The 23,859-nt window shown below is 43.8% G+C and overlaps 1 protein-coding gene across 1 annotated transcript; it reads left to right on the forward strand.

Moving 5' to 3' along the window:
- The first annotated feature begins 19,770 nt into the window (after positions 1-19,770).
- Positions 19,771-22,278, forward strand: IVL (involucrin). The gene is made up of 2 exons (XM_044914200.1): positions 19,771-19,835; positions 20,978-22,278. Exon 2 carries the CDS (start codon positions 21,001-21,003, stop codon positions 21,955-21,957), a length of 957 nt encoding a protein of 318 aa, XP_044770135.1. The 5' UTR covers positions 19,771-19,835; positions 20,978-21,000; the 3' UTR covers positions 21,958-22,278.
- The last annotated feature ends 1,581 nt before the right edge of the window (positions 22,279-23,859 follow it).

The following is a 23,859-nucleotide window of genomic DNA, read 5'->3' on the forward strand; positions in this document are numbered from 1 at the left end:
CAGATCCTTTGTCTCTTTGGTTAGATTTATTCCTAGGTATCTTATGGGTTTGGGTGCAATTGTAAATGGGATCAACTCCTTAATTTCTCTTTCTTCTGTCTTGTTGTTGGTGTATAGGAATGCCACTGACTTCTGTGCATTGATTTTATATCCTGCCACTTTACTGAATTCCTGTATGCGTTCTAAGCAGTTTTGGGGTGGAGTCTTTTGGGTTTTCCACATAAAGTATCATATCATCTGCAAAGAGTGAGAGTTTGACTTCTTCTTTGCCAATTTGGATGCCTTTGATTTCTTTTTGTTGTCTGATTGCTGTGGCTAGGACTTCCAATACTATGTTGAATAGCAGTGGTGATAGTGGACATCCCTGCCGTGTTCCTGATCTTAGGGGGAAAGCTCTCAGTTTTTCCCCATTGAGAATGATATTCGCTGTAGGTTTTTCATAGATGGCTTTTATGATATTGAGGTATGTACCCTCTATCCCTATACTCTGAAGAGTTTTGATCAAGAAAGGATGCTGTACTTTGTCAAAAACTTTTTCTGCATCTATTGAGAGGATCATATGATTCTTGTTCTTTCTTTTATTAATGTATTGTATCACATTGATTGATTTGCGGATGTTGAACCAACCTTGCAGCCCAGGGATAAATCCCACTTGGTCGTGGTGAATAATCCTTTTAATGTACTGTTGGATCCTATTGGCTAGTATTTTGGTGAGAATTTTTGCATCCATGTTCATCAGGGATATTGGTCTGTAATTCTCCTTTTTGATGGGGTCTTTGTCTGGTTTGGGGATCAAGGTAATGCTGGCCTCATAAAATGAGTTTGGAAGTTTTCCTTCCATTTCTATTTTTTGGAACAGTTTCCGAAGAATAACTATTAATTCTTCTTTAAATGTTTGGTAGAATTCCCCTGGGAAGCCATCTGGCCCTGGGCTTTTGTTTGTTGGGAGATTTTTGATGACTGCTTCAATTTCCTTAGTGGTTATAGGTCTGTTCAGGTTTTCTATTTCTTCCTGGTTCAGTTTTGGTAGTTGATACATCTCTAGGAATGCATCCATTCCTTCCAGATTATCTAATTTGCTGGCATAGAGTTGCTCATAATATGTTCTTATAATTGTTTGTATTTCTTTGGTGTTGGTTGTGATCTCTCCTCTTTCATTCATGATTTTGTTGATTTGGGTCATTTCTCTTCTCTTTTTGATAAGTCTGGCCAGTCAATCTTGTGAATTTTTTCAAAGAACCAGCTCCTAGTTTCGTAGATCTGTTCTACCTTTTCTTTTGGTTTCTATTTCATTGATTTCTGCTCTGATCTTTATTATTTCTCTTCTCCTGCTGGGTTTAGGCTTGATTTGCTGTTCTTTCTCCAGCTCCTTTAGGTGTAGAGTTAGGTTGTGTATTTGAGACCTTTCTTGTTTCTTGAGAAAGGCTTGTATTGTTATATACTTTCCTCTTAGCACCGTCTTTGCTGCATCCCAAAGATTTTGAACAGTTGTGTTTTCATTTTCATTTGTTTCCATGAGTTTTTTTAATTCTTCTTTGATTTCCTGGTTGACCCATTCATTCTTTAGTAAGATGCTCTTTAGCCTCCATGGATTTGAGTTCTTTCCGACTTTCCTCATGATTAAATTCTAGTTTCAAAGTATTGTGTTCTGAAAATATGCAGGGAATGATCCCCATCTTTTGGTACCAGTTGAGACCTGATTTGTGACCCAGGATGTGATCTATCCTGGAGAATGTTCCATGGGCACTAGAGAAGAATGTGTATTCTGTTGTTTTGGGATGGAATGTTCTGAATATACCTGTGAAGTCCATTTGGTCTAGTGTGTCATTTAAAGTCTTTATTTCCTTGTTGATCTTTTGCTTAGATGATCTGTCCATTTCTGTGAGGGTGGTGTTAACACATTGTTGTCGATGTGTTTCTTTGCTTTGGTTTTTAATTGCCTTATATAATTGGCTGCTCCCATGTTAGGGGCATAGATATTTACAATTGTTAGATCTTCTTGTTGGATAGACCCTTTAAGTAGGATATAGTGTCCTTCCTCATCTCTTATTACAGTCTTTGGTTTAAAATCTAATTTGTCTGATATAAGGATTGCCACCCCAGCATTCTTTTGGTGTCTATTATCATGGTTAATTGTTTTCCACCCCATCATTTTCAATCTGGAGGTGGCTTTGGGTCTAAAATGAGTCTCTTGCAGACAGCATATCGATGGGTCTTGTTTTTTATCCAATCTGATATCCTGTGTCTTTTGATTGGGGCATTTAGCCCATTTACATTCAGGGTAACTATTAAAAGATATGAATTTAGTGCCATTGTATTGCCTGTAAGGTGACTGTTACTATATATTGTCTGTGTTCCTTTCTGGTCTATGTTGCTTTTAGGCTCTCTCTTTGCTTAGAGGACCCCTTTCAAGATTTCCCGTAGGGCTGGTTTTGTGTTTGCAAGTTCCTTCAGTTTTTGTTTGTCCTGGAAGCTTTTTATCTCTCCTTCTATTTTCAATGACAGCCTAGCTGGATATAGTATTCTTGGCTGCATATTTTTCTCCTTTAGTGCTCTGAATATATCCTGCCAGTCCTTTCTGGCCTGTCAGGTCTCTGTGGATAGGGCTGTTGTCAATCTAATGTTTCTACCTTTGTAGGTTACAAAGCTCTTGTCCCGAGCTGCTTTCAGGATTTTCTCTTTGTCTATGAGACTCGTAAGTTTTACTAGTAGATGTCGGGGTATTGACCTATTTTTACTGATTTTGAGGGGGGCTCTCTGCGCCTCCTGTGTTTTGATGCCTGTTTCTTTCCCCAAATTAGGGAAGTTCTCTGCTATAATTTGCTCCAATATATCTTATCAATTCCTTTTATAAAATGTTTTATAATTTTCATCATTGCAGTCATATTCCATCCTTTCATCATATTTACCCTTATTTTTCTACATATGTAAGTTTTTTATTCTTTAAAAAACTTTCTCTTTCTTCTTCTCTTTCTTTCTTCTTCTTCTGGGATCCCAATTATTCTAATATTGTTTCCTCTTATGGTATCATTTTTCTCTCGAATTCTGCCCTCATGATCCGGTAGTTGTTTATCTCTCTTTTTCTCAGCTTCTTTATTCTTCATCATTTGGTCTTCTATATCACTAATTCTCTCTTCTGCCTCATTTATCCTAGCAGTTAGAGACTCCATTTTTGATTGCACCTCATTAATAGCCTTTTTGATTTCAACTTGGTTAGATTTTATTTCTTTTATTTCTCCAGAAAGGGTTTCTCTAGTATCTTCCATGCTTTTTTCAAGCCCAGCTAATATCTTTATAATCGTCATTCTAAACTCTACTTCTGACATCTTAGTAATGTCCGTATTGATTAGGTCCCTGGCAGTCAGTACTGCCTCTTGTTCTTTTTTTTTGAGGTGATTTTTTTCTGCCTTCCCATTTTGTCCAGAGGAGAAGAGATGAATGAGAGAACAAAATGCTAACAGGGTAACAATGACCCCAGAAAAATATTCACTAAACAAATCAGAAGAGACCTGAAACTGGGGGGAAAGAAAAGGAAAGAAAGAAAAAAGAAAAAGAAAATATTAAAGAAAAAGAATATGATCAAATATGATCAGTCTGGTGCATAGATCAGTGCCACAAACTAGATTTTGGATGTATTTTGGTCTGTTGGAAGAAACTGCCTCCCAAAATTTTAAAGATAAAAAACTTACATATGTAGAAAAATAAGGGTAAATATGATGAAGGGATGGAATATGACTGCAATGATGAAAATTATAAAAGATTTTATAAAAGGAATTGATAAGATAAGAAGTTGGTTGAAAAAAGAAAGAAGAGAAATTAAAAAAAAAAGAGAGAGAGAGAGAATGTGATCAGGCAGGAAACTAGAACAAAGCCATATCCTAGAGATTTAGGGTATATTTTGGTCTGTTAGATGCAACTGTATCTCAAAATTTTAGAGAGAACAACTTATATATATACCAAAAATATGGTTAACTACTATAAAGGGATAGAATATAACTCTACAAATGAAGAATAAAAATTATTTTTAAAAAGGGATTGATAAGATGTTGGTTGAAAAAGAAAAAAGAGAAATTCAAAAAAAAAGAAAGAAAAAGAAGAAAATTAAAAAAATTAACTTTGAAAGGCTAAAGAATCAGGGGGGAAAAAGCCATAAATTCTGTGTGCTGTATTCCCCTAGTGCTGGAGTTCTGCCGTTCTCATTGATCGGTAAACTTGGTCTTGGCTGGCTGTTCTTTTTTTTTTTTTAATTAATTAATGAATTTATTTTTATTATGTTATGTTAATCACCATAGTTTCCCTCATTAGTTTTTGATGTAGTGTTCCATGAGTCATTGTGTATAGCACCCAGTGCTCCATGCAGTACATGCCTTCTTTAATACCCATCACCAGGCTAACCCATCCCCCAACCCACTCCCCTCTAGAACCCTCAGTTTGTTTCTCAGTGTTCACAGTCTCTCATGGTTTGTCTCCCCTTCCAATTTCCCCCACTTCACTTTTCCCTTCCTGCTATCTTCTTCTTCTTCTTTTTCTTTTTTTTTTTTAACATATAATGTATTATTTGTTTCATAGGTACAGGTCTGTAATTCAACAGTCTTACACAATTCACCACGCTCACCATAGCACATACCCTCCCTAATGTCTATCACCCAGCCACCCCATCCCTCCCACCCCCCACCACTCCTGCAACCCTCAGTTTGTTTCCTGAGATTAAGAATTCCTCATATCAGTGAGGTCATATGATACATGTCTTTCTCTGATTGACTTATTTCGCTCAGCATAATACCCTCCAGTTCCATCCATGTCATTGCAAATGGCAAGATTTCATTCCTTTTGATGGCTGCATAAAAATCCATCATATATATATATATATATATATGTATATATATATATATATATATACACCACATCTTCATTCATCTGTCGATGGACATCTTGCCTCTTTCCATAGTTTGGCTATTGTGGACATTGCTGCTATAAACATCGGGGTGGACATACCCTTTCGGATACTTACATTTGTATCTTTGGGGTAAATTCCCAGTAGTGCAATTGCTGGATCATAGGGTAGCTCTATTTTCACCTTTTTGAGGAACCTCCATACTGTTTTCCAGAGTGGCTGCACCAGCTTGCATTCCCACCAACAGTGTAGGAGGGTTCCCCTTTCTCCGCATCCTCGCCAACATCTGTCATTTCCTGACTTGTTAATTTTAGCCATTCTGACTGGTATGAGGTGGTATCTCATTGAGGTTTTGATTTGGATTTCCCTGATGCCGAGCAATGTTGAGCACCTTTTCATGTGTCTGTTGGCCATTCGGATGTCTTCTTTGGAAAAATGTCTGTTCGTGTCTTCTGCCTATTTCTTGATTGGATCATTTGTTCTTTGGGTGTTGAGTTTAATAAGTTCTTTATAGATTTTGGATACTAGCTCTTTATCTGATATGTCATTTGCAAATATCTTCTTCCATTCTGACAGTTGTCTTTTGGTTTTGTTGACTGTTTCCTTTGTTGTGCAAAAGCTTTTTTTCTTGATGAAGTCCCAATAGTTCATTTTTGCCCATACTTCCCTTACTTTTGGCAGTGTTTCTAGGAAGAATTTGGTGTGGCTGAGGTCAAAGAGGTTGCCGCCTGTATTCTCCTCTAAGATTTTGATGGATTCCTGTCTCTCATTGAGGTCTTTCATCCATTTTTAGTCTATTTTTGTGTGTGGTGTGAGGAAATGGTCCAGTTTCATCCTTCTGCATGTGGCTGTCCAATTTTCCCAACATCATTTGTTGAAGAGACTTTTTTCCATTGGACATTCTTTCCTGCTTTGTAGAAGATGAGTTGACCATAAAGTTGACGGTCCATTTCTGGGCTCTCTATTCTGTTCCATTGATCTATGTGTCTGTTTTTGTGCCAGTACCATACTGTCTTGATGATGACAGCTTTGTAATAGAGCTTGAAGTCCGGAATTGTAATGCCACCAGCTTTGCTTTGCTTTTTCAACATTCTTCTGACTATTCAGGGTCTTTTCTGGTTCCATACAAATTTTAGGATTATTTGCTCCATTTCTTTGAAAAAAGTGGATGGTATTTTGATAGGGATTGCATTAAATGTGTAGATTGTTCTAGGTAGCATTGACATCTTCACAATATTTGTTCTTCCATCCACAAGCATGGAATGTTTTTCCATTTCTTTGTGTCTTCCTCAATTTCTTTCATGAGTATTTTAGAGTTTTCTCAGTACAGATTCTTTGCCCCTTTGGTTAGATTTATTCCTAGGTATCTTATGGTTTTGGGTGCAATTGTAAATGGGATGAACTCCTTAATTTCTCTTTCTTCTGTCTTGTTGGTGTAGAGGAATGCCACTGATTTCTGTGCATTGATTTTATATCCTGCTGCTTTACTGAATTCCTGTATGAGTTCTAGCAGTTTTGGAGTTGAGTCTTTTGGGTTTTCCACAGAAAGTATCATATCATCTGCAAAGAGTGAGAGTTTGACTTCTTCTTTGCTGGCTGTTCTTACTGATCTTCTGGGGGAGGGGCCTGTTGCAGTGGTTCTCAAATGTCTTTGCCCGAGGCGGAATTGCTCTGCCCCTGCTGGGGCCCAGCTAAGTAATCTGCTCAGGTTTGCTCTCAGAAGTTTTTGTTCCCTGCAAACTTTCTGTCCAGCTTTAGAGGACGAGAGTGAAAATGGCGGCCTCCCAATCTCTGCTACGGAGGAGTGGTGAACTCATGTCCCCACTCCTCAGTGTGTCCCCAGAGAAAAGCAGTCAATCACTCCCATCTCCTCGGTCTCTGGCCGCACTCTATGCTCAGTGGGCCAGTGACCGAGCGTTTCTATCTCTGGCACACAACCCCGTGTGGAGTCTTCAAACCCAGTAGATTCCTGCGGTGCACTCCCACACCACTCCTCCCAGGGGAGGAAGGGGAGTGTCCCTGGATCTGCCACTTGTTGGGTCCCTGCTGGAATAGTAGTGGCCGGACTGTGCCGTGGATCACGGTTTATGGCAACCAGAGCTGAGAGCCCACTCCTCGGCTCTGTCTTTGCAGCTGGCTTCCCCACTCTGATACCTGGGAGCTCTGCCACACTCAGGCACCCCCAGTCATTCTGTTACCCTGAGGGTCCTGAGACCACACTGTCCCTGTGAGTGTTCCACCCCCCGCTTAGCCACTGGAGTGACATCCCTCAGCAGAGCCGACTTCTAAAAGTTCCGATTTTGTGCTCCACTGCTCTATCACTTGCCAGCAGCGGGCTGATGGAGGCTCCCTCCCCCATGGTCTATCTTCCTGAATATCGCCTCATATTCACTTCTCCACATGTCCTACCTTCCAGAAAGTGGTTGCTTTTCTGTTCATAGAATTGCTGTTCTTTTCTTCGATCTCCTGTTGAATTCATAGGTGTTCAGAATGGTTTGATCCCTATCTAGCTGAATTCCTGGGACCAGATGCAATTTAGGTCTCCTACTCCTCGGCCATCTTGCTCCTCCTCCTCCAATCTTGCTTTTCTGAGATAAACCCTATTTGGGTTGTTTAATCTTTCTTACATGTTCTTTGATTTGCTAAAATTTTACGTTTTGCGTGTATGCTAGAGGATTATTGGTCTATAATTTTTTTCTTATAAAATGAGAAATAGTCACCTTCCTTCAGTTTCTAGGGCAGCTTATGAGAGAATTAGTTTAATTCCTTCCTTAGATTTTTTTTTAAGATTTTATTTATTTGACAGAGAGACAGACAGACAGCACAAGCAGGGAGAGCAGCAGAGGGAGAGGAAGAAGTAGGCTCCCCGCTGAGCAGGGAGGCCAGTAGGGAATACTGGGATCATGACCTGAGCTGAAGGCAGACACTTAACTGACTGAGCAGTCAGGTGTCCCTCCTTTGTTAGATATTTGGTAGAATTCACCATCTGTGCCTGGAGGTTTCTTTGTGGGAAGGTTTTTAATTAAAAATACAACTTCTTTAACTGATTTAGAGTGTTTCAGATTATCTATTCCCTTTTGAATGAATTTTGTTAGTTTTTGTCTCTTAAGAAATATATTTTATCTGTTTTTATTTATTGGAATAAAGTTGTTGATAGTATACCCTTATTATTATTTTTTTTTAAGATTTTATTTATTTGACAGAGAGAGACACAGTGAGAGAGGAAACACAAGTAGGGGGAGTGGGAGAGGGAGAAGCAGGCTTCCCGCCGAGCAGGGAGCCCAATGCGGGGCTCGATCCCAGGACCCTGGGATCATGACCTGAGCCGAAGGCAGACACTTAACGACTGAGCCACCCAGGCGCCCCATACCCTTATTATTTTTTAATACCTATAGAATTTGTAATAAGGTGACCTCTTTTGTTCCTAGTATTGGTCATTTATGTCTTCTCTCTTTTTTTCCTACTCAGTCTGTCTAGTTTCTTCATTGATTTTTATCACTCTTCTTAAAGAACCAGTTTTTTGTTTCATTTGTCTTCTATGTTGCTTTCAGTTTTTATTTTACTGATGCCTGATCTCATCTGTATCATTTCCTTTCTTCTGCTTACTCTGAGTTTAATTAGTTTTTCTTTTCTCTAGTTTTTTTTTTAAGATTTTATTTATTTATTTGACACAGAGAGAGACAGCTAGAGAGGGAACACAAGCAGGAGGAGCGGGAGAGGGAGAAGCAGGCTCCCAGCTGAGCAGGGAGCCCGATGCAGGTCTCGGTCCCAGGACCCCGGGGTCATGACCCAAGCCAAAGGCAGACACTCAACAACTGAGCCACCCAGGTGTCTCACTTTTCTCTAGTTTCATAAGATGATGGCCAAGGCCATTAATTAGAAATCTTTCTTCTTCTAATATGTGCATTTCATGCTATAATTTCTCCTCTAAGTGCTGTTTTAGCTACATTTAAAAATGTTTGTTATGTTGTTTTTATTTTCTGGTTCAAAAGACTTCCTAATTTCCTTTTTTATTTATCCTTTGATCCATGAGTTAGTTATAACTGTTTTAAATTATTATTTTCCAAATTTGGGGAGATTTTAAAAAGATCTTTCTGTTATTTTTTATTTTATTCCTCTATGGTCAAATAACATCCTTTGTATGATTTGAATCCTTTTAAACAAGATGTTTTATGGATCAGAATATGCTTCATCTTGATAAATACTCCACGTCCACTTGAAAATCCATTCTACCCTCATTGCATGGAGAGCTTGGTAGTATCAATTAGGTTAATTTGCAATTCAAGTCTTCTATATTTCTACTGATTTTACAGACCTTGTTTTGTCAGGTATTAAGTGAGTCATATTGAGATCTCTGGCCATAATTTTGAATTCCTCTACTGTTTCTTGTAATTCTAACAGTTTTACTTTATATATTTTGAAAAGCTCTAGTTAGATGCAGAAACACTTAGATTTATTATATCCTCTTCATAAATTGCCTCTTAGTTTTTAAAAAATATCCTTTTATCCCTGATGATATTCTTTTCTCTAAATTCTACTTTGAAGTCAGTTGCCCACTTCAGGTTTCTTTTGATTGGTAGAAGCCAGACATTTCCTTTCCCCTCACTTTACCTTTATTTTTTTTTTTAAAGATTTTATTTATTTGACAGAGAGAGACACAGCAAGAAAGGGAACACAAGCAGGGGGAGTGGGAGAGGGAGAAGCAGACTCCCCGCGGAGCAGGGAGCCCAATGAGGGGCTCGATCCCAGGACCCTGGGATCATGACCTGAGCCAAAGGCAGAAGCTTAATGACTGAGCCACCCAGTCACCCCATCCCCTCACTTTACCTTTAATCTGTGTCTTTATATTTAAAATGGATTCCTTCCAGATAATATATAGTCGAGTCTTTAAAATTCAATCTGACAATCTCTGCCTTTTAGTCAGAGTATTTAGATCAGCGCTTGTAATGTGATTACTGATATGGTTGAGTTTAAATCTAACGTCCCAATACTTGTTTACTGTGTCTTACCTATTTTTTGTTTTCTTTTGCACTGAGTCTTTTACATAATCCCAGTTAATCCCCATTGTTGATTTAGTCTCTACAACTCTTCACTGTGTGATTTTGGTGGTTACGTTAGAATTTATGGGATGGATCTTTAACTCAGCACAGCCTGCCTTCACATTATACCCCTCCCCTGGCAGTATAAGAATCTATAAACAATGTGATTCCCTTTCCCTCTGACCCCTGTGCTAGTGGTGTGATACATTTCTCTTCTACATGTTATTCATATACATATTATATTCTCATAATGCATTGCTCTCAATTTTGCATTAAATAATCATCTACTCTTTAAGTAGGTTTAAACAGTAAGCAAAACTCTTTTGTTTTTATCTAGGTAGTTGCCATTTACAGGACTCTTTCTTCCTCTGTGTGGATACATAATTCCATTTTATGTCACTTTCCTTCATCGTGAAGCTTTAACATTTCTCATAGTTCAGAGTCTGCTGGTGTTAAATTATTTCAACTTTAAGTTCTGAAAAAGTCTTTATTTTTCCTTCATTGCCTGATGTGCCTAGTATTTTAAAAACCATTGTCTCATGTATTGTGTCTTTTTTTCTTTTTTAATTCTTTTTAAGGTAGAGAGGTAAATCTGTTCTTTCTTACCATATCTTCACCAGACATGGCAGTTTACTCTATTTTACCAGTCATTTGTCTGAGCACCAAATAAATGCCAGCACTGCCCAACAAAGGAGAAACAGCATGGAGGAGGTGCAGAATTTTGCAACCCCATCCTTTCTCTCCCACAGAGCACCCCCTCTGGTTGGTAGCACACACTCCAGGTGAGGGTCTAGGGCTAGAACCTCAAAAAAAATGTTATTAAGTTTCTAAGTAAGCTTTTGGGATTTGTGGCAGACTTCTAAAAACCTATACCTTCCAGAAAGCAGGCTTAAATAAATCTGATGGGTAAGAGCAGGAGTGGGGGAGGAGATCCTACATTGCCTGAGGTTAAACCAGACTTGCCTTAGTTTATCAGATTTTGAACACATGAAGTTTTTTGTCATCAGGAATGGTGAGCAGATATTAGATGTTAAGTTTATTTATGGGAAAGTACATGTACCTCTTTTTAACATGAGTAGATTCATTCTCTCAAGAAGTATTTAGGAAGGTGATGGACATGTGGGACTGTGCACCAAGCATGGTCCTAGGTGCTGGAGAAATTGGAAAGCCCACACAGTCAGGAGCCCCACTCTCCTGAACTTGCATTTTAGTGAAACAAGCACATAGATAATAGTGTAAGTTCAAAAAACAATGAGAGCTGTAATGAGACAGATAGTATGGTGCACTGAGTGATCTCTTTTAAGTAGAGTAGGAGGCGCTTTCTCAGGGAGGTGATTTTTTTTTTTTTAAAGATTTTATTTATTTATTTGAGAGAGAGAGAGAATGAGAGAGAGAGAACACATGAGAGGGGATAGGGTCAGAGGATGAGGCAGACTCCCTGCTGAGCAGGGAGCCCGATGCGGGACTCGATCCAGGGACTCCAGGATCATGACCTGAGCCGAAGGCAGTCGCTTAACCAACTGAGCCACCCAGGCGCCCCAGGGAGGTGATATTTTGAGTAGAGGTAGAAGTAGGTTGTGGGGACATCTTCAGAAGAGGTCCTCAGGAATAGGGAGCAAGTGGGAAAGTCCCAGGCTCCACGCAAGCCCTCCACAAGTAGGAATTGGGGAGTGGGTGAAGGGCTGAAATGCACATGGGCTGTAGCACAGCCAGGGCCTCATGGACTGTGGTCTGTGAGTGACAGCTCCCCAGCAGAGGAAGGGTAAAGTCAGGCATGGGGTTTAGAAGCTGGAGGAAGGGAGTCAGCACTGGCTGGTACCCCATTCATCTTCTCACTACAACATTTTTTGGAAATACTGTCTATGCTCACTGTTCTCAAGCTCCCTCTTCTCCTTTGCTCTTGAAGCCACTGCAATCTGGCTTTCATCCTCACTGCTGCCTGTGGCTGCCTTGTCAAGGTTGCCAACAGACTCCATGTTGCCCAGCTCTGTGGGCATTCTCAGTCCTCATTTGTACAGTGTTTCCCCAGGTATCCATTCCCCTCCATGGTCACATCTCCACATGGGGAATGGGCAGATCCCATTCTCCTGGCACATGTCTTACTCCACTGGCCACTCTTCCCCAGTTTTCTTCAGTCTTCTTCACTTGTTCCTTCTCATCTGACCACTTAATATTGGAATGATTCAGGGGACTGTCCTTGAGCCTCTCCTCTTTTCTGTCTGTATTCATTCCCATGATGATCTCATCCTGGCTCGTGATTTAAATGCCATTTATACGCTGATGATTCCAAACTTACAACCATTGCATGAACCCTTGTTCTGAACTCAAGACTGGTATATCTGTCTACTTGGATGTCTAATGGGCATCCCAAACTTGACATGCCCCAAAGCGCTCACTATCAATCTTTTCCACAAAACTTGTGGTTTTCCCTATCACTGTGAATGACAGCTCCATCCTTACAGTCATTCAGACCAAGAACTTTTGAGTCACTGTTTGTTCCCATCTATACCTTTTTTTATTTATTTGACAGAGAGAGAGAGAGAGCACGCGCACAAGCAGGGGGAGCGGCAGGCAGAGGGAGAAACAGGCTCCCCACTGAGCAGGGAGCCCGATGTGGAGCTTGATGCAGAACTCAATCCCAGGACTCTAGGATCATGACCTGAGCTGAAGGCAGACACTTAACCAACTGAGCCACCCAGGTGCCCCGCATCTGTACCTTTTATCTAATTTGTTAGAGAATCTTACTGATTCCATTGTTAAAACACATCTGTAATCTGACCACTTCTCCCTGCCTCTACTGCTATCCCCCTAGTTCCAAGCCATTACTAAATTAATACAACTGCCTCATATAGTTCTACCTGCTCCCATCCTTACCAGGGAGACCGCTTTCAAAGTAAGCCAGATAATGCCCTTGCTCTGTACAGCACTCTCCTGTGGCTTTTCATCTCATTCACCATGAAAGCCCAAGCTGCTGCATGATTTCCTGCATTACCCACCATCACCTACTCCTGCACCCTCATCTCTTACCTCTCTGTCCCTTGCTCACACATGCCCAGATACAGACCTGCCAGATACTGGTTCCAGAACATGCCAGGCAAACTCCTGCCTTAGGGACATGGCCCCTGCTGTTTCCCTCTCCCCACTTACCCTCACACTGATGTCATTTTCCTCAGGTTCTTGCTGTGAGTCTCTCCTGATTACTCCATTTAAAATAAACCACATCCCCTTCCCTAGTGCTCCACACACCTCTTTCTTGCCCTATTTTTCTACACAGTATTTCTAACATGCTTTATTTTCTGGGTATATGTTTATTGTCTTTGTCTGCCTCCTGCACTGGAATGACAGCTTTAGGAGGGTGGAGATATTCACCTGTTTTGTTCAATGCTGTGACCCTGGTAAATAGAACATGGGCTCATGGGAAGCTCTCAATAAATAGCAGTTGGATGAAAAAAACAATAAGGCAGAAGGTGAAAAAGGTATATCAGCAGAGAGAATGGAATGCACAAAGGCATAAAGATGAGTAAAAGTGAACTCAGGAGAGCTGGGCCTGTCCCAACCCTGCCACTGACCCCCCAGTATGATCCTGCCTCTCTCTAGACTGTGTCATTCTTTCCAAACCAGGGCTGGACTCGCTACTGTGAAGGCCCCTCCAGCACCAGATCTCTTAGACCTGGATCCTTCACTGGGGAGGGAGGTGGCTCTGGGGTGACAGAGGCCAGAGGCTCCTGGGAGAAGCAGCAGAGGCCAGGGCACAGGGGAAATAGGAGGGCAAGGCTGAAGCCCAGCAAGCAAGAACTTGCCTGAAAGGAGAAGCCCTGGACCTGCTTTTCTCGCCCAAAGCCCTCTGACCTCTCTCTCCCCTTCCTGCCCCCATCCCACACTAAGCAGGCTTTCTAGTAAAACCTGAGTGGCAGGAAAATAACACTCCTGCAGTTTCCATCTTCCCTGTCTACACTTTGCAGCTCTCTGGCCTTCCTCTGTGACAACCGTGGGGATGAACAGGACTCCCATATCTATCCCATTCAATGGGCATCTCTGTCATCAGTGGTGGAGAGAGAAGTTGGCCTGGGAACAGAGACTCCCTGCTTGATGCACTTGCTGGCTGCGGGACCACTGGTCAGTTGTTACACTACTCTGTCTCAGTCCCTCATCTGTGTCATGCAGAGGATTAAGTTAGAGGATGAGGAGTATTTAGCACTATGTTTCATAAACAGCAGGCTTTGCAGGTTTGTTTCCTTTGCATTCTCCCCAGGGAGACTCTTGCAGCCCTGCTCTGTTCTCACTTGCATCCATGCACAGGCCAGGTAGCTGAGTGCTCACATGGCATGGCATCGAAGCACACCCATCTCTCAGTTTCTATACCTGTTGCTCCATCAGATGGGACTTTCCTGAGAGCAGAAGCAGGAAATTCCCCCTAAACCTAGGGTTTGCTGAGGTCACCAGTTGTATCTTCCTGACTGACTGGGAGGGTCGGGGGGCAAGCCAAGGCTCTCACTGGTACACTGGCCTATCTGGGGCCCCAGATGTCATCACTTGCCCTGACTCTGCACCGTGGCCTGGTTTGCTGGAGATAGGAAGCAGGCAGGCACGTTTCAGGGAGGACAGACTGGGCACTGTTTTATAGTCTGGACCACACCAACCCATCTGGAGGCCTAAAGCAGTTGGACAGCTTCACGACAAACTGTCCACAAACACAGATTATAAAGGAGGTTAGAAAGAGGCCATGCTGGGGCTGCTCACAGGAGCTCAGTAGGACCCAAGAGAGGCAAGGAAATGCAAGCACTAACTCCTCCTGGTGAAAGCCTCTCCTTCAGGACCAGATATGTTGCCAGGCCACCCCCACCACACAAAACTGCACACACTCACACACACTCCTACACACACACATGTGCATGCATGTACTCCATATGCATGTAAACCAGTTCAAAAGTCATTTTAAGAGCAAATACTCCTCTCAGGAGGCAGCTGATGCAGGGTCAGGTGTCCCCACCCCCCACCACTCCCTAATTAGCAGGGGAGACAGAGTGATGGAGAGTGTAAAACCAGGAGGTTGGCCAAGTCCTGAGGTGTCCCTGCCTCCTTTGACTTGTCTGACCACTGGCAACCCTTCTTCGTAGACTGCACAGCTGGACTTTGTCCCTCTCTCCCTTTTTGTTCTGCACCTGCCTCTTGTCTCTGCTCTGTGATGTCCCTCCTTATTCACTCCACCTGTGGCCTTGTCATTCTTCTTGTCTGCCTTCTACCAGATATGCTCTTCTAGGCGCTGCTTTCAGATCCTGCACACAGCCTGGGTGAAGTCTTACCCCAAGTGTTTTTGCCCATTATCTGCATTCTCTGTGGTGGGCAGAGACCTTGGCATCCATCTCTGGCCCCATGGGGCTGCCTGTATACTCCTCAGCTGTCACCTGGATTCCTTTTTTGTCCACATCAAGGTTAGACTCAAATGGCTGCCTCTCTCCTGCCCACATGGGGCCCCAGGCCCCTCCAGGAGCCATCATGCCTTAGGAATGCAATCCCATTTGGATTCCTCAGTGAGCCAAGCATGAGGGAACACAATCAGTCTTCACGGGGCCTCATGCGCACAAGGGAGACAGTCTCCTAGGCTGAGCTGAAGTACTGCCTGAGGCTCAGGAGCAGGCCATCCAGAAGGAGTAAATGGGAAATCAGATCTGGCTTCTGTCTCCACTCTACTCCCATGTACTATGGGACTTTGGGGCTTCAGGCTTCCCATTGGCAAAATGAGAAACTTAAAGCTGAAGGTTTTTTAATACCTTGCATCCTTTAAACTCTATATGTAGGCCAGTAACACACTCCATTCCACCAGCAAATATTGGCCATGACTCTCAACAATAAAAAAGTCAGTTTGAGTACAGTCTATGTGCTAACCACATGTATTACCTCACCAAATCCTTACAGGAATAGAAGGAGGTATTTGTATCCCCATTTTATAAACAAAGAAACTAAGGACCATAGAGTTAATCTGACTTGTCCAGATAACAAGAGGTACAGTAAGATTCAAACCTGGGCCTGTCTTATTCCAAGGCCAGTGCCCAACCTTGAACAGTAACATCCTCCTGGTTGGATTAAGCTAAAATAAACACCAGCACCAGCCAGAAAGTAGAGTTTTCTATTCCCAGGACTAATGAGGGTCAACCCAAGAACATTTTGGCTGAATCTAGCCAGAGAAGACTAGCCCTTCTTCCAGAAAACCTAGAACTGACCACAATGGGGTCAGTCACTAAATAGCTGACTCATGGAGTTGGAAGATATCTGAGGTTACCTCATGCAATGTGTCACTGCTATGAGACACTCGGGCACCTGGGGAGGCAGCCTGCTGGGGAAGGGAGTCCACTGCATGGAGATCAGGATCATGTGGTTTCCAGCTCAGCTCAATTGCAGACTTTCTGTAGGTCCTTGGGCAACTCATATCTCCTCTCCAGACTTCAGTGCCCACTTGTCACTACAGGGGCTTGGATGCCTTGCAAGCACCAGGCTGTGTTAGGAAGCTCCTATGCACCAGGCACTAGATAAGGCCTTCCCCATGCATTAAGTCCCCTCAGTTCAGGCATGCTGCTGTATTCTGGTGCAGAGATTCAACTACAAAGAATGTGATTGCCCAAATAGTGAGCCCAGGCGGTAGGACACCCTGTCACCTGGAGGGGGAGGGCACTGAGCATCTCCTTTCCTCCACTACTGATAGCCTTTCATGCCTTTGCTCCTCTTGCTGTTCCAAGAGCAGAGCTGTGACTGGTTTTCTACAGCAATCAGCACTGGGGACTGAACGTGGGAACCAGCAATCCCACAGGACAAAGAGGGGAAGCCAGAGGAAGACAAACAGAGGCAAATGGAACACATCACCCTAACCAGCCCAGAAGCCCAGGGAGGAAGAATCAGCCTCTTGGCCCTTTGTTGGTCTTATCTCCCTTCCTTGCCTTATTCCCTCCCAGAGCAGCAGATGGGCTCAAGAGGTGAATGAGGAGTGGAGGTCAGGTTCAGGAGGCTGTGAAGGTGAACAAGGAGGATTCAGGGCATGTGGGGAGCCTATCACTGAGGGTTGCAGATTGGGAGATGATGTCAGTGGCAGTGACCTGGTCAGAGGAGGAGGCCTATGGGGAGGAAGGACAAGTTAACGGCTTCAGAGAGTGGGGGCATTGCCTCACCAAGAAACAGTTTAGGCATGGATACCTAAGATGGGAACACAGGACCTCCTGGTCCAAGTCACCTTCCTAGGACCCTCTGCCATTACCCCATACTGCCAGCTTACTAAGAGCTATCCTTGACATCCTCCCTGCAAGGCAGTGAAATGCAGTAACCAATGCTCCTCCCTCCCCACCCCCCATCTAGGCAATAGTTCAAATGGATTGTCTCACTCGGAGAAAAAGAGAACCCAGCCAGTTTCTGCCTCTGCAAGAGAAATATCCAGGGCCTCCCTGGGTTAGGGAAGAGCTAGGGTCAAGGCCTCTGCCATGTGTCATGGGATATGAGCTCATCTTCATTACACTGGGCGGGGGCTGGACAGTTACCCAGACTCATCATGTGCACCCGGGGCCTATGAGATCACTCACACAGACATTGAGAGAATCTCCCCCATATACATGCATCTCTGTCCCCTAAATGGGGCAATCTGAGGGCAGAGCATGGGGCCTCTGAGCCCCTAAAATGCTGGGGCTTCTCCAACCCCTCCCCTGCACACACATACAACCTCAGCTCCCCACTCCACCCTTCTCCCCACACCCTAGATTTGCCGAGTGGCCAAAGGTTCACATACACTGTCTTCCCCCCAAAGCTCTCATTATGCTGTGAATCAGAGGGCGGGAGGCAGATCTGGCAGATAAGAGCCCCTAGAAACCCGTAAGACCGGTGTGACTTCCTTGAGCAGGGACTGCTCTGCTGCCCTGGGACTGACTGTCATGGGCTGGGGAGAGGCAGATTCCTCCCATGTGAGGTCAGCATCTGAGTGCAAGTCATGGGTGTCCATGTGAGGATGCTTGGTTAGTTCTTCATGGGGGAGGGGGAAAGCAGAGGGTGTGAAGAGGGCTTTCCCTACCTCAGAAGATAGCTTATTCCTGTGCTACAGGGAGGGCAGTGTGAGGTCCTGGGTGGGTTCAGGGAACAGACTGGGCAAGGGTAGAGGGTAGTATTCCAGAGAAGGGAATGCTCCTGTCTTTTCAGACTGGGCCCCAGGCATATGGCAAAATTAACACTATAAATAGATCTATTTGGGGCTGGGAGGGAGGTGCCTATCAGGAAACCATTGGGAATCAGGACACTCCTCAAAATTAGCCCCAGAAATGAGTATTTGCCTTCATATTATTCTAAAATTTCCTTTTGATTAGGTTGTAAAGATGAGAGTTTAAATAAATGATGTCTACAAAATAAGCTATTACCCAATCATTAAAAAGAAAGGCAAAGTCACAATTTGATTTTGTTCATATACACATGCACATGCACTATGCTAAAATGTTTAATAGTATATTATCTCCAGGTGCTGAGATTCACCATTCATTCATTCCTTCAACTAATATTTATAGAGCACTTTGTATATGTGGTGGTTATGATAAATTCTGGGAACATGGTAGAAAACACAGCAGGCAAAACCCCTCTTTATGGAGCTTATTTTCCAATGGAAAGACAAAAAAGAAACAAGTGAACAAATGCAAAAAGGGCTCTCAACTGTTATCAGTGCAATGAAGTGAACCAGAAGATAAGCCTCTAGGTAAGGAGTCAAGGAAGGCTCTCCGGCAGACCCCAGCACTTATCGGAAGCCAAAAGATACAGAGAGCCAGGAACCCTGCAGAAGCCAATCGGCCAAGAGAGAGCAGACACCAAGCCCTGAGGTGGGAAACCCTGGACTTGTCCTATGAACTGAGGAAACCTAGTGAGGGTCTTTGAAACTATGGCAGTGAATTTGGATTCCAGATGAGCTTGGTCACTTTTGGCATTGAAGAGGGATAAGCTCCAACCCCGACCCTGTAGAGCTGCTTAAGCTATTTTTAGAGAATGATTTGGAGAAAGCAATGGATGATTTGGTTTTGATCTTTATACCTTTATGCACTCTAAGAAAATTATAGAAAAAAACAATAAAAAGTAATATTTATTATATTATATATTTCATATTTAATACCTGTTTCTTTGTGTGAGTGGTCCATGCTTTGGAATATTTATGAGCATGGCTTTCTTGAGAACTTCTGTAACTACAAACTTGGGCATGGGACGTAGGCAGCCCCTAGCTCACAGCAGAAGACCCCTACAAGCCTTCTACTTGACCCTTCTGGTCTAAAGTCTGACCCCCTCAGGACAGGATTTATTTCCATACAGAATGGAGTTATAGATATGTCCTGAGAGCAGATGGACTGTGGGCTAGTGGCCACGAGAATCCCCAGCAACCCCATCCCTTCATGAGATGTGATTCTTCCCACCTTGACACCACATACCCTAGCCTGAACATCCCATAGAAACATATAACTTTCTATTCCATGCCCTTGGAAATGAATCTCCAGGCCTAATTATCAGAATGACCTTGTTTTACAAGTGAAGAAATTAAGATTCAGAGAAAAGGCTTGGCTGAGGTCACAAAGCAATAGGAAAAGAGGACAAGTTTCCCAAGATGCTTCCCTCACCTTCCCATGCCCAGGTCAGATGAGTATCACAGGAGTGATGGAGCCCCCAGAGCTCTCTGTGTGTCTCCATGAAAAGGGGCCCTGAGGGGTTTTCTGCTTCAGATGCCTGTGATGAGTCAGAAAGTGGCTGAAGGAAGTTGACCAACTTGAGTGGTGAAACCAGTCCATCTCCTTCAACCAGGGAAGGAGGTTGGGCTGGGGAACAATATAAAGGGCACCCTGGCCCCTGTTCAGCTCAGAACTCCACTAGAGGCCTTTGCAGCTGTCTCCACTGTGAGTCTGGTAAGTATTAGCTGAGAGGACTGGGGCTGGCACCAGGGGCATCCAGCACACTAGAATGTGGCTAGGATGGCCAGCCTGGGCAGGTGCATGGATCACTCTCAGGCTGGATTCAACTGGACTACCTGTCTTTCGAGGAGGACTCAGGTCACTGTGCTGAAGTACATATGTCATGGCATGGAAACACAGAAGAGAGAGCAATCCCCTCCCCTCCTGTCCCATCTTTCCTTGGTTTGATGTTTTGGAGTGTGTGTGTGTGTGTGTGTGTGAGAGAGAGAGAGAGAGAAGAGGTAAGATGGGGATGAGGGGGAGTACAGTCAATTTCTTCCCTGAAACTGTTTGATTTGGGCTGACCATGATTGTGCCTTCTTTAGGGGGCAGGGGTTTGAGGGAAATGCATGTAACTCTTATTGTACTGCAGAAGGGAGAATGGCAAAATGGGGAAAATCTTCTATTTGGAGAAACCCAGGCAAAGCAGAAGCTGGAAAATCCAACTTAGAAGTGCAAGACTTGAAAGAACTGGCTTCGCTCCCCAGCAACCTTCCAGCCCCTCCCCTACCCCATCCCCCAAGCGCCAGGGCTGCAGCTAAACCTCTGAAGGTCATGAAAGAAACCCCTGGAGTTGAACAAGCCAATCTGCTAATTTTATAGAGGAGAAATCTGAGGCCCAGCAGGATTAAGTGACCTGCTCAGAAACATACAACCTTTCAGTGGGACAACTTAAGCTGATACTATGTTGTGTGAGTAGTCCAGGGTATGTGCCATGGACCACTGATTTTCTAGGACTCAGGAGTCCTCCAGGAGTACTCCTCTTTTCCTAGGGCTTCACCTCTTCCCATCAGAACCCCAGAACTCATCTCTCCTTCTTGGTCAGTAGAGGTCAGAAGTAGGGGCAGAGGCAAGGATTAGGCAAGAAATGGCACCCAGTAACTCTGAAGACAGACCTCTTCGTTGGCTCTTTCTAGGAACAAAAGGCTCCTCCCCTTCACTCTGCTGCATCTGGGGAACACAGCCCAGAGTGGGTAGGAGAGCCCCAACCCAAGGAAAGAGAAGGGATGCTGAGAAACCAGGCCCTTCTGCAGATTCTGGGGATTCATCCACTCCCTCTGCCTTCAGTCACCCTTCTGACCCCTTCTGTTTTTCAGGTTGATCTAAAGCAGCTTCCAGGATGTCCCAGCAACACACTCTGCCAGTGACCCTGCCTCCTGCCCTCAATCAGGAACCCCTCAAGCCTGTTTCTTCTCCCATCGATACCCAGCAGGAGCAAGTGAAGCAACCAACTTCACTACCGGCCCTGTGCCAGAAGGTGCCCTCCAAGCTCCTGGGGGAGGTCCCTCTGGAGCATGGGGAGAAACACACAACTCTTGTGAAGGAGGTTCCCGAGCAACAATGTGAGCCACAGCAGCAGGAACAGCATCTGGAACAGCAGCAACAGCAGCAGCAACAAGAATCACAGGAGCAGGAACTGTGCCTGGAACAGCAGCAACAGCAGCAGCAACAAGAATCACAGGAGCAGGAACTGTGCCTGGAACAGCATCTGGAACAGCAGCAGCAGGAGCTACAGGAGCAGGAACAGCATCTGGAACAGCAGCAGAAAGAGTCACAGGAGCAGGAACTGCATCTGGAACAGCAGCAGCAGGAGCAACAGGAGCAGGAACTGCACTTGGGACAGCATCTGGAAGAGCAGAAGGAGGAGCCAAAGGAGCAGAAAATACAGCAGCAGCAGCAAGAGGAACAGTGTGAGGAACATCAGGAAGCAAAAAATCTGGAGCAGCAGCTGGAGCAGGTGAAAGCACAAAGGGAGCAGCAGCAAAAGGAACAGCTGGAACAGGAAAAGAAGCTCTTGGACCAGCAACTGGATCAAGAGCTAACAAAGAGAAATGAGCAATTGGAAAAGAAAGAAGAGCAGCTGCTGGAACAGCAGGAGCAGCCGCTGGAACAGCAGGAGCAGCCACCAGAGCCAGCAGAGCAGCAGGAGGGGCAGGTGGAGTGGCCTGCATTTGTCCCAGTTCCTGGCCAGGTCCAAGAGACCCAGCCAGTTCAGTCACCGAAGGGAGAAGTCTTACCCCTCACAGAGCAGCAACAGCAGAAGCAGGAGCTGTATGGCCCCCCAAAACATAAGTAAGCGCCCCCAGTATCCCAGAGGCTCTCAGGCCATCCCACACAAGTGAAGAGAGAGCCAGTGGCCTCACTAATTTCAGGTCCCCAGCCTGGGTGGCCTGCCTCATCTGTGAACCTGCCTGACCCTGTCCTTCTGTTTCTTTGATGGGGCTGGGGGAAGGGGAAGTTATTGTTCAGCAACCACCCCTAATGAACTCGGCCCCAACCTCAGGTGGCCAAATCCTCTGCCTAAGGAGACAGTTACCATACTAACTCTGACTTCATCCCCAGTATTATAGTTGAATCTGTGAGTGTGTACAATAATACAGAATAAATCCTGGAAGTCCTTGGATCCTGTATTCTCTTTGTCTTTTCTCCTCTGTCTCTCACCATATAAAAACCTGTGTGTGGGTCAATGGTTGCAACAGACTCTCTTGGTCAATTCCCAAAGGAGGAAAGACATCTTTAACCCTGCTCCTCAAACCACCCAATGTATTCACCAGCTCCTTAAAAGGAAACCAAACCAATACCAAACCAAAACAACTTCACTCTTGCACCTGAAAGTAAAGCTTGTCAATTGCTGATCATGAGCAGGGACAAGTTAATCTGGTTGGAGGAAGGAGGATCTGTCCACCTCAGTTCAGCACTGCCTTACACCACACACCAGGCCCAATCCTAGCCTCTGGCCAAGCTCAGTCCAGCACCTCCGGAGCTCCTCTCATCTCCTCACTTTGGGGATGGCTCTGGGAAGATACGAGGCTTTGGGGCTTTGGCTGGGTTCTGGTCCCTTCCTGGATGTTCTCTCTGTAGAATAGAGTTCCCATATACTCCACACCCAGTTTCTCATATTATTAACATTTTTACGTGGATATGGTTCATTTATTACAATTAACAAAACAATATTGATATATTAACTAAGGTTCGAGATTTACTCTAATTTCCTTAGTTTTAACCTAATGTCTTTTTCTGTTCCAGGATCCCACCTAAGATACTCCACTATAATTAGTCATCTTGTCTCCTAGGCTCCTCATGACTAACAGTGTCTCAGACTTCCATTGTTTTTGGTGACATTGACCATTTTGACGGAGTACAGATGAGCTATTTTGTAGACTCTCTCAATTTGGGTTTGTCTGATGTTTCTCTTATGATTAGACTGAAGTTGTGGGTTTTTAAGAGAAAAAGTACAGAGGCAAAGTTCCACTGTCATCACATTATATGAAAAGTACATACTCCTAACATGATTTATCACTTTGATCTCCTGACTGATGTAGTGTGTGTCAGGTTTTCCCACTGTAAAGTTAAATGCTCCTCAGCCTACCCCTCATCTCCCATCTTTCTATAGTGTGTTGTTTGGAAGGAGGTCACCGTGTGAAGTGGGGAGTAAGCTCCCTGTCATTGAGGGTGAAGTATCAACATAAATTATCTGGAATTTTCTGTATAGGAAATTCATCTCTTCCTTCTCACTATTTGTTTATTTGTTTATATGTTTAATCACTTATTTATATCAGTGTGGACTCATGAATATTTATTTTATATTTTGGGCTATAATCCAATAGTTATTTATTTATTTTCTTTTTTATTATGGTAAAACACACATAATATAAAAATTACTATCTTAATAATTATACAGTTAAATAGTATTGAGAACATTTATTTTGTTGTGCAACTGCCCGTCTCCAGAACTCTTTCATCTTGCAAAACCGAAATTCTGTACCATTGCAACAATGGCAACCACCATTCTCCTTTCTTGATTTCTTTTTGTCTTTTTATGGGAGGAGGAGGGGCAAAGGGTTAACCCATCCTTCCAGTCCCCTCCCCTCAAGCAACCCTCAGTTGGTTTCCTATAAGAGTCTCTTGACTTTGGGGAGGGTATATGCTATGGTGAGCGCTGTGAATTGTGTAAGACTGATGAATCACAGACCTGTAC

This window comes from Neomonachus schauinslandi, chromosome 4 (genome assembly GCF_002201575.2).
Source record: "Neomonachus schauinslandi chromosome 4, ASM220157v2, whole genome shotgun sequence".
Taxonomy (NCBI): Eukaryota; Metazoa; Chordata; class Mammalia; order Carnivora; family Phocidae; genus Neomonachus; species Neomonachus schauinslandi.

What these genes read in the sequence shown, in the direction of transcription:
- IVL (XM_044914200.1), top strand. Translation starts at nt 21,001, where the DNA reads ATGTCCCAGCAACACACTCTGCCAGTGACCCTGCCTCCTGCCCTCAAT.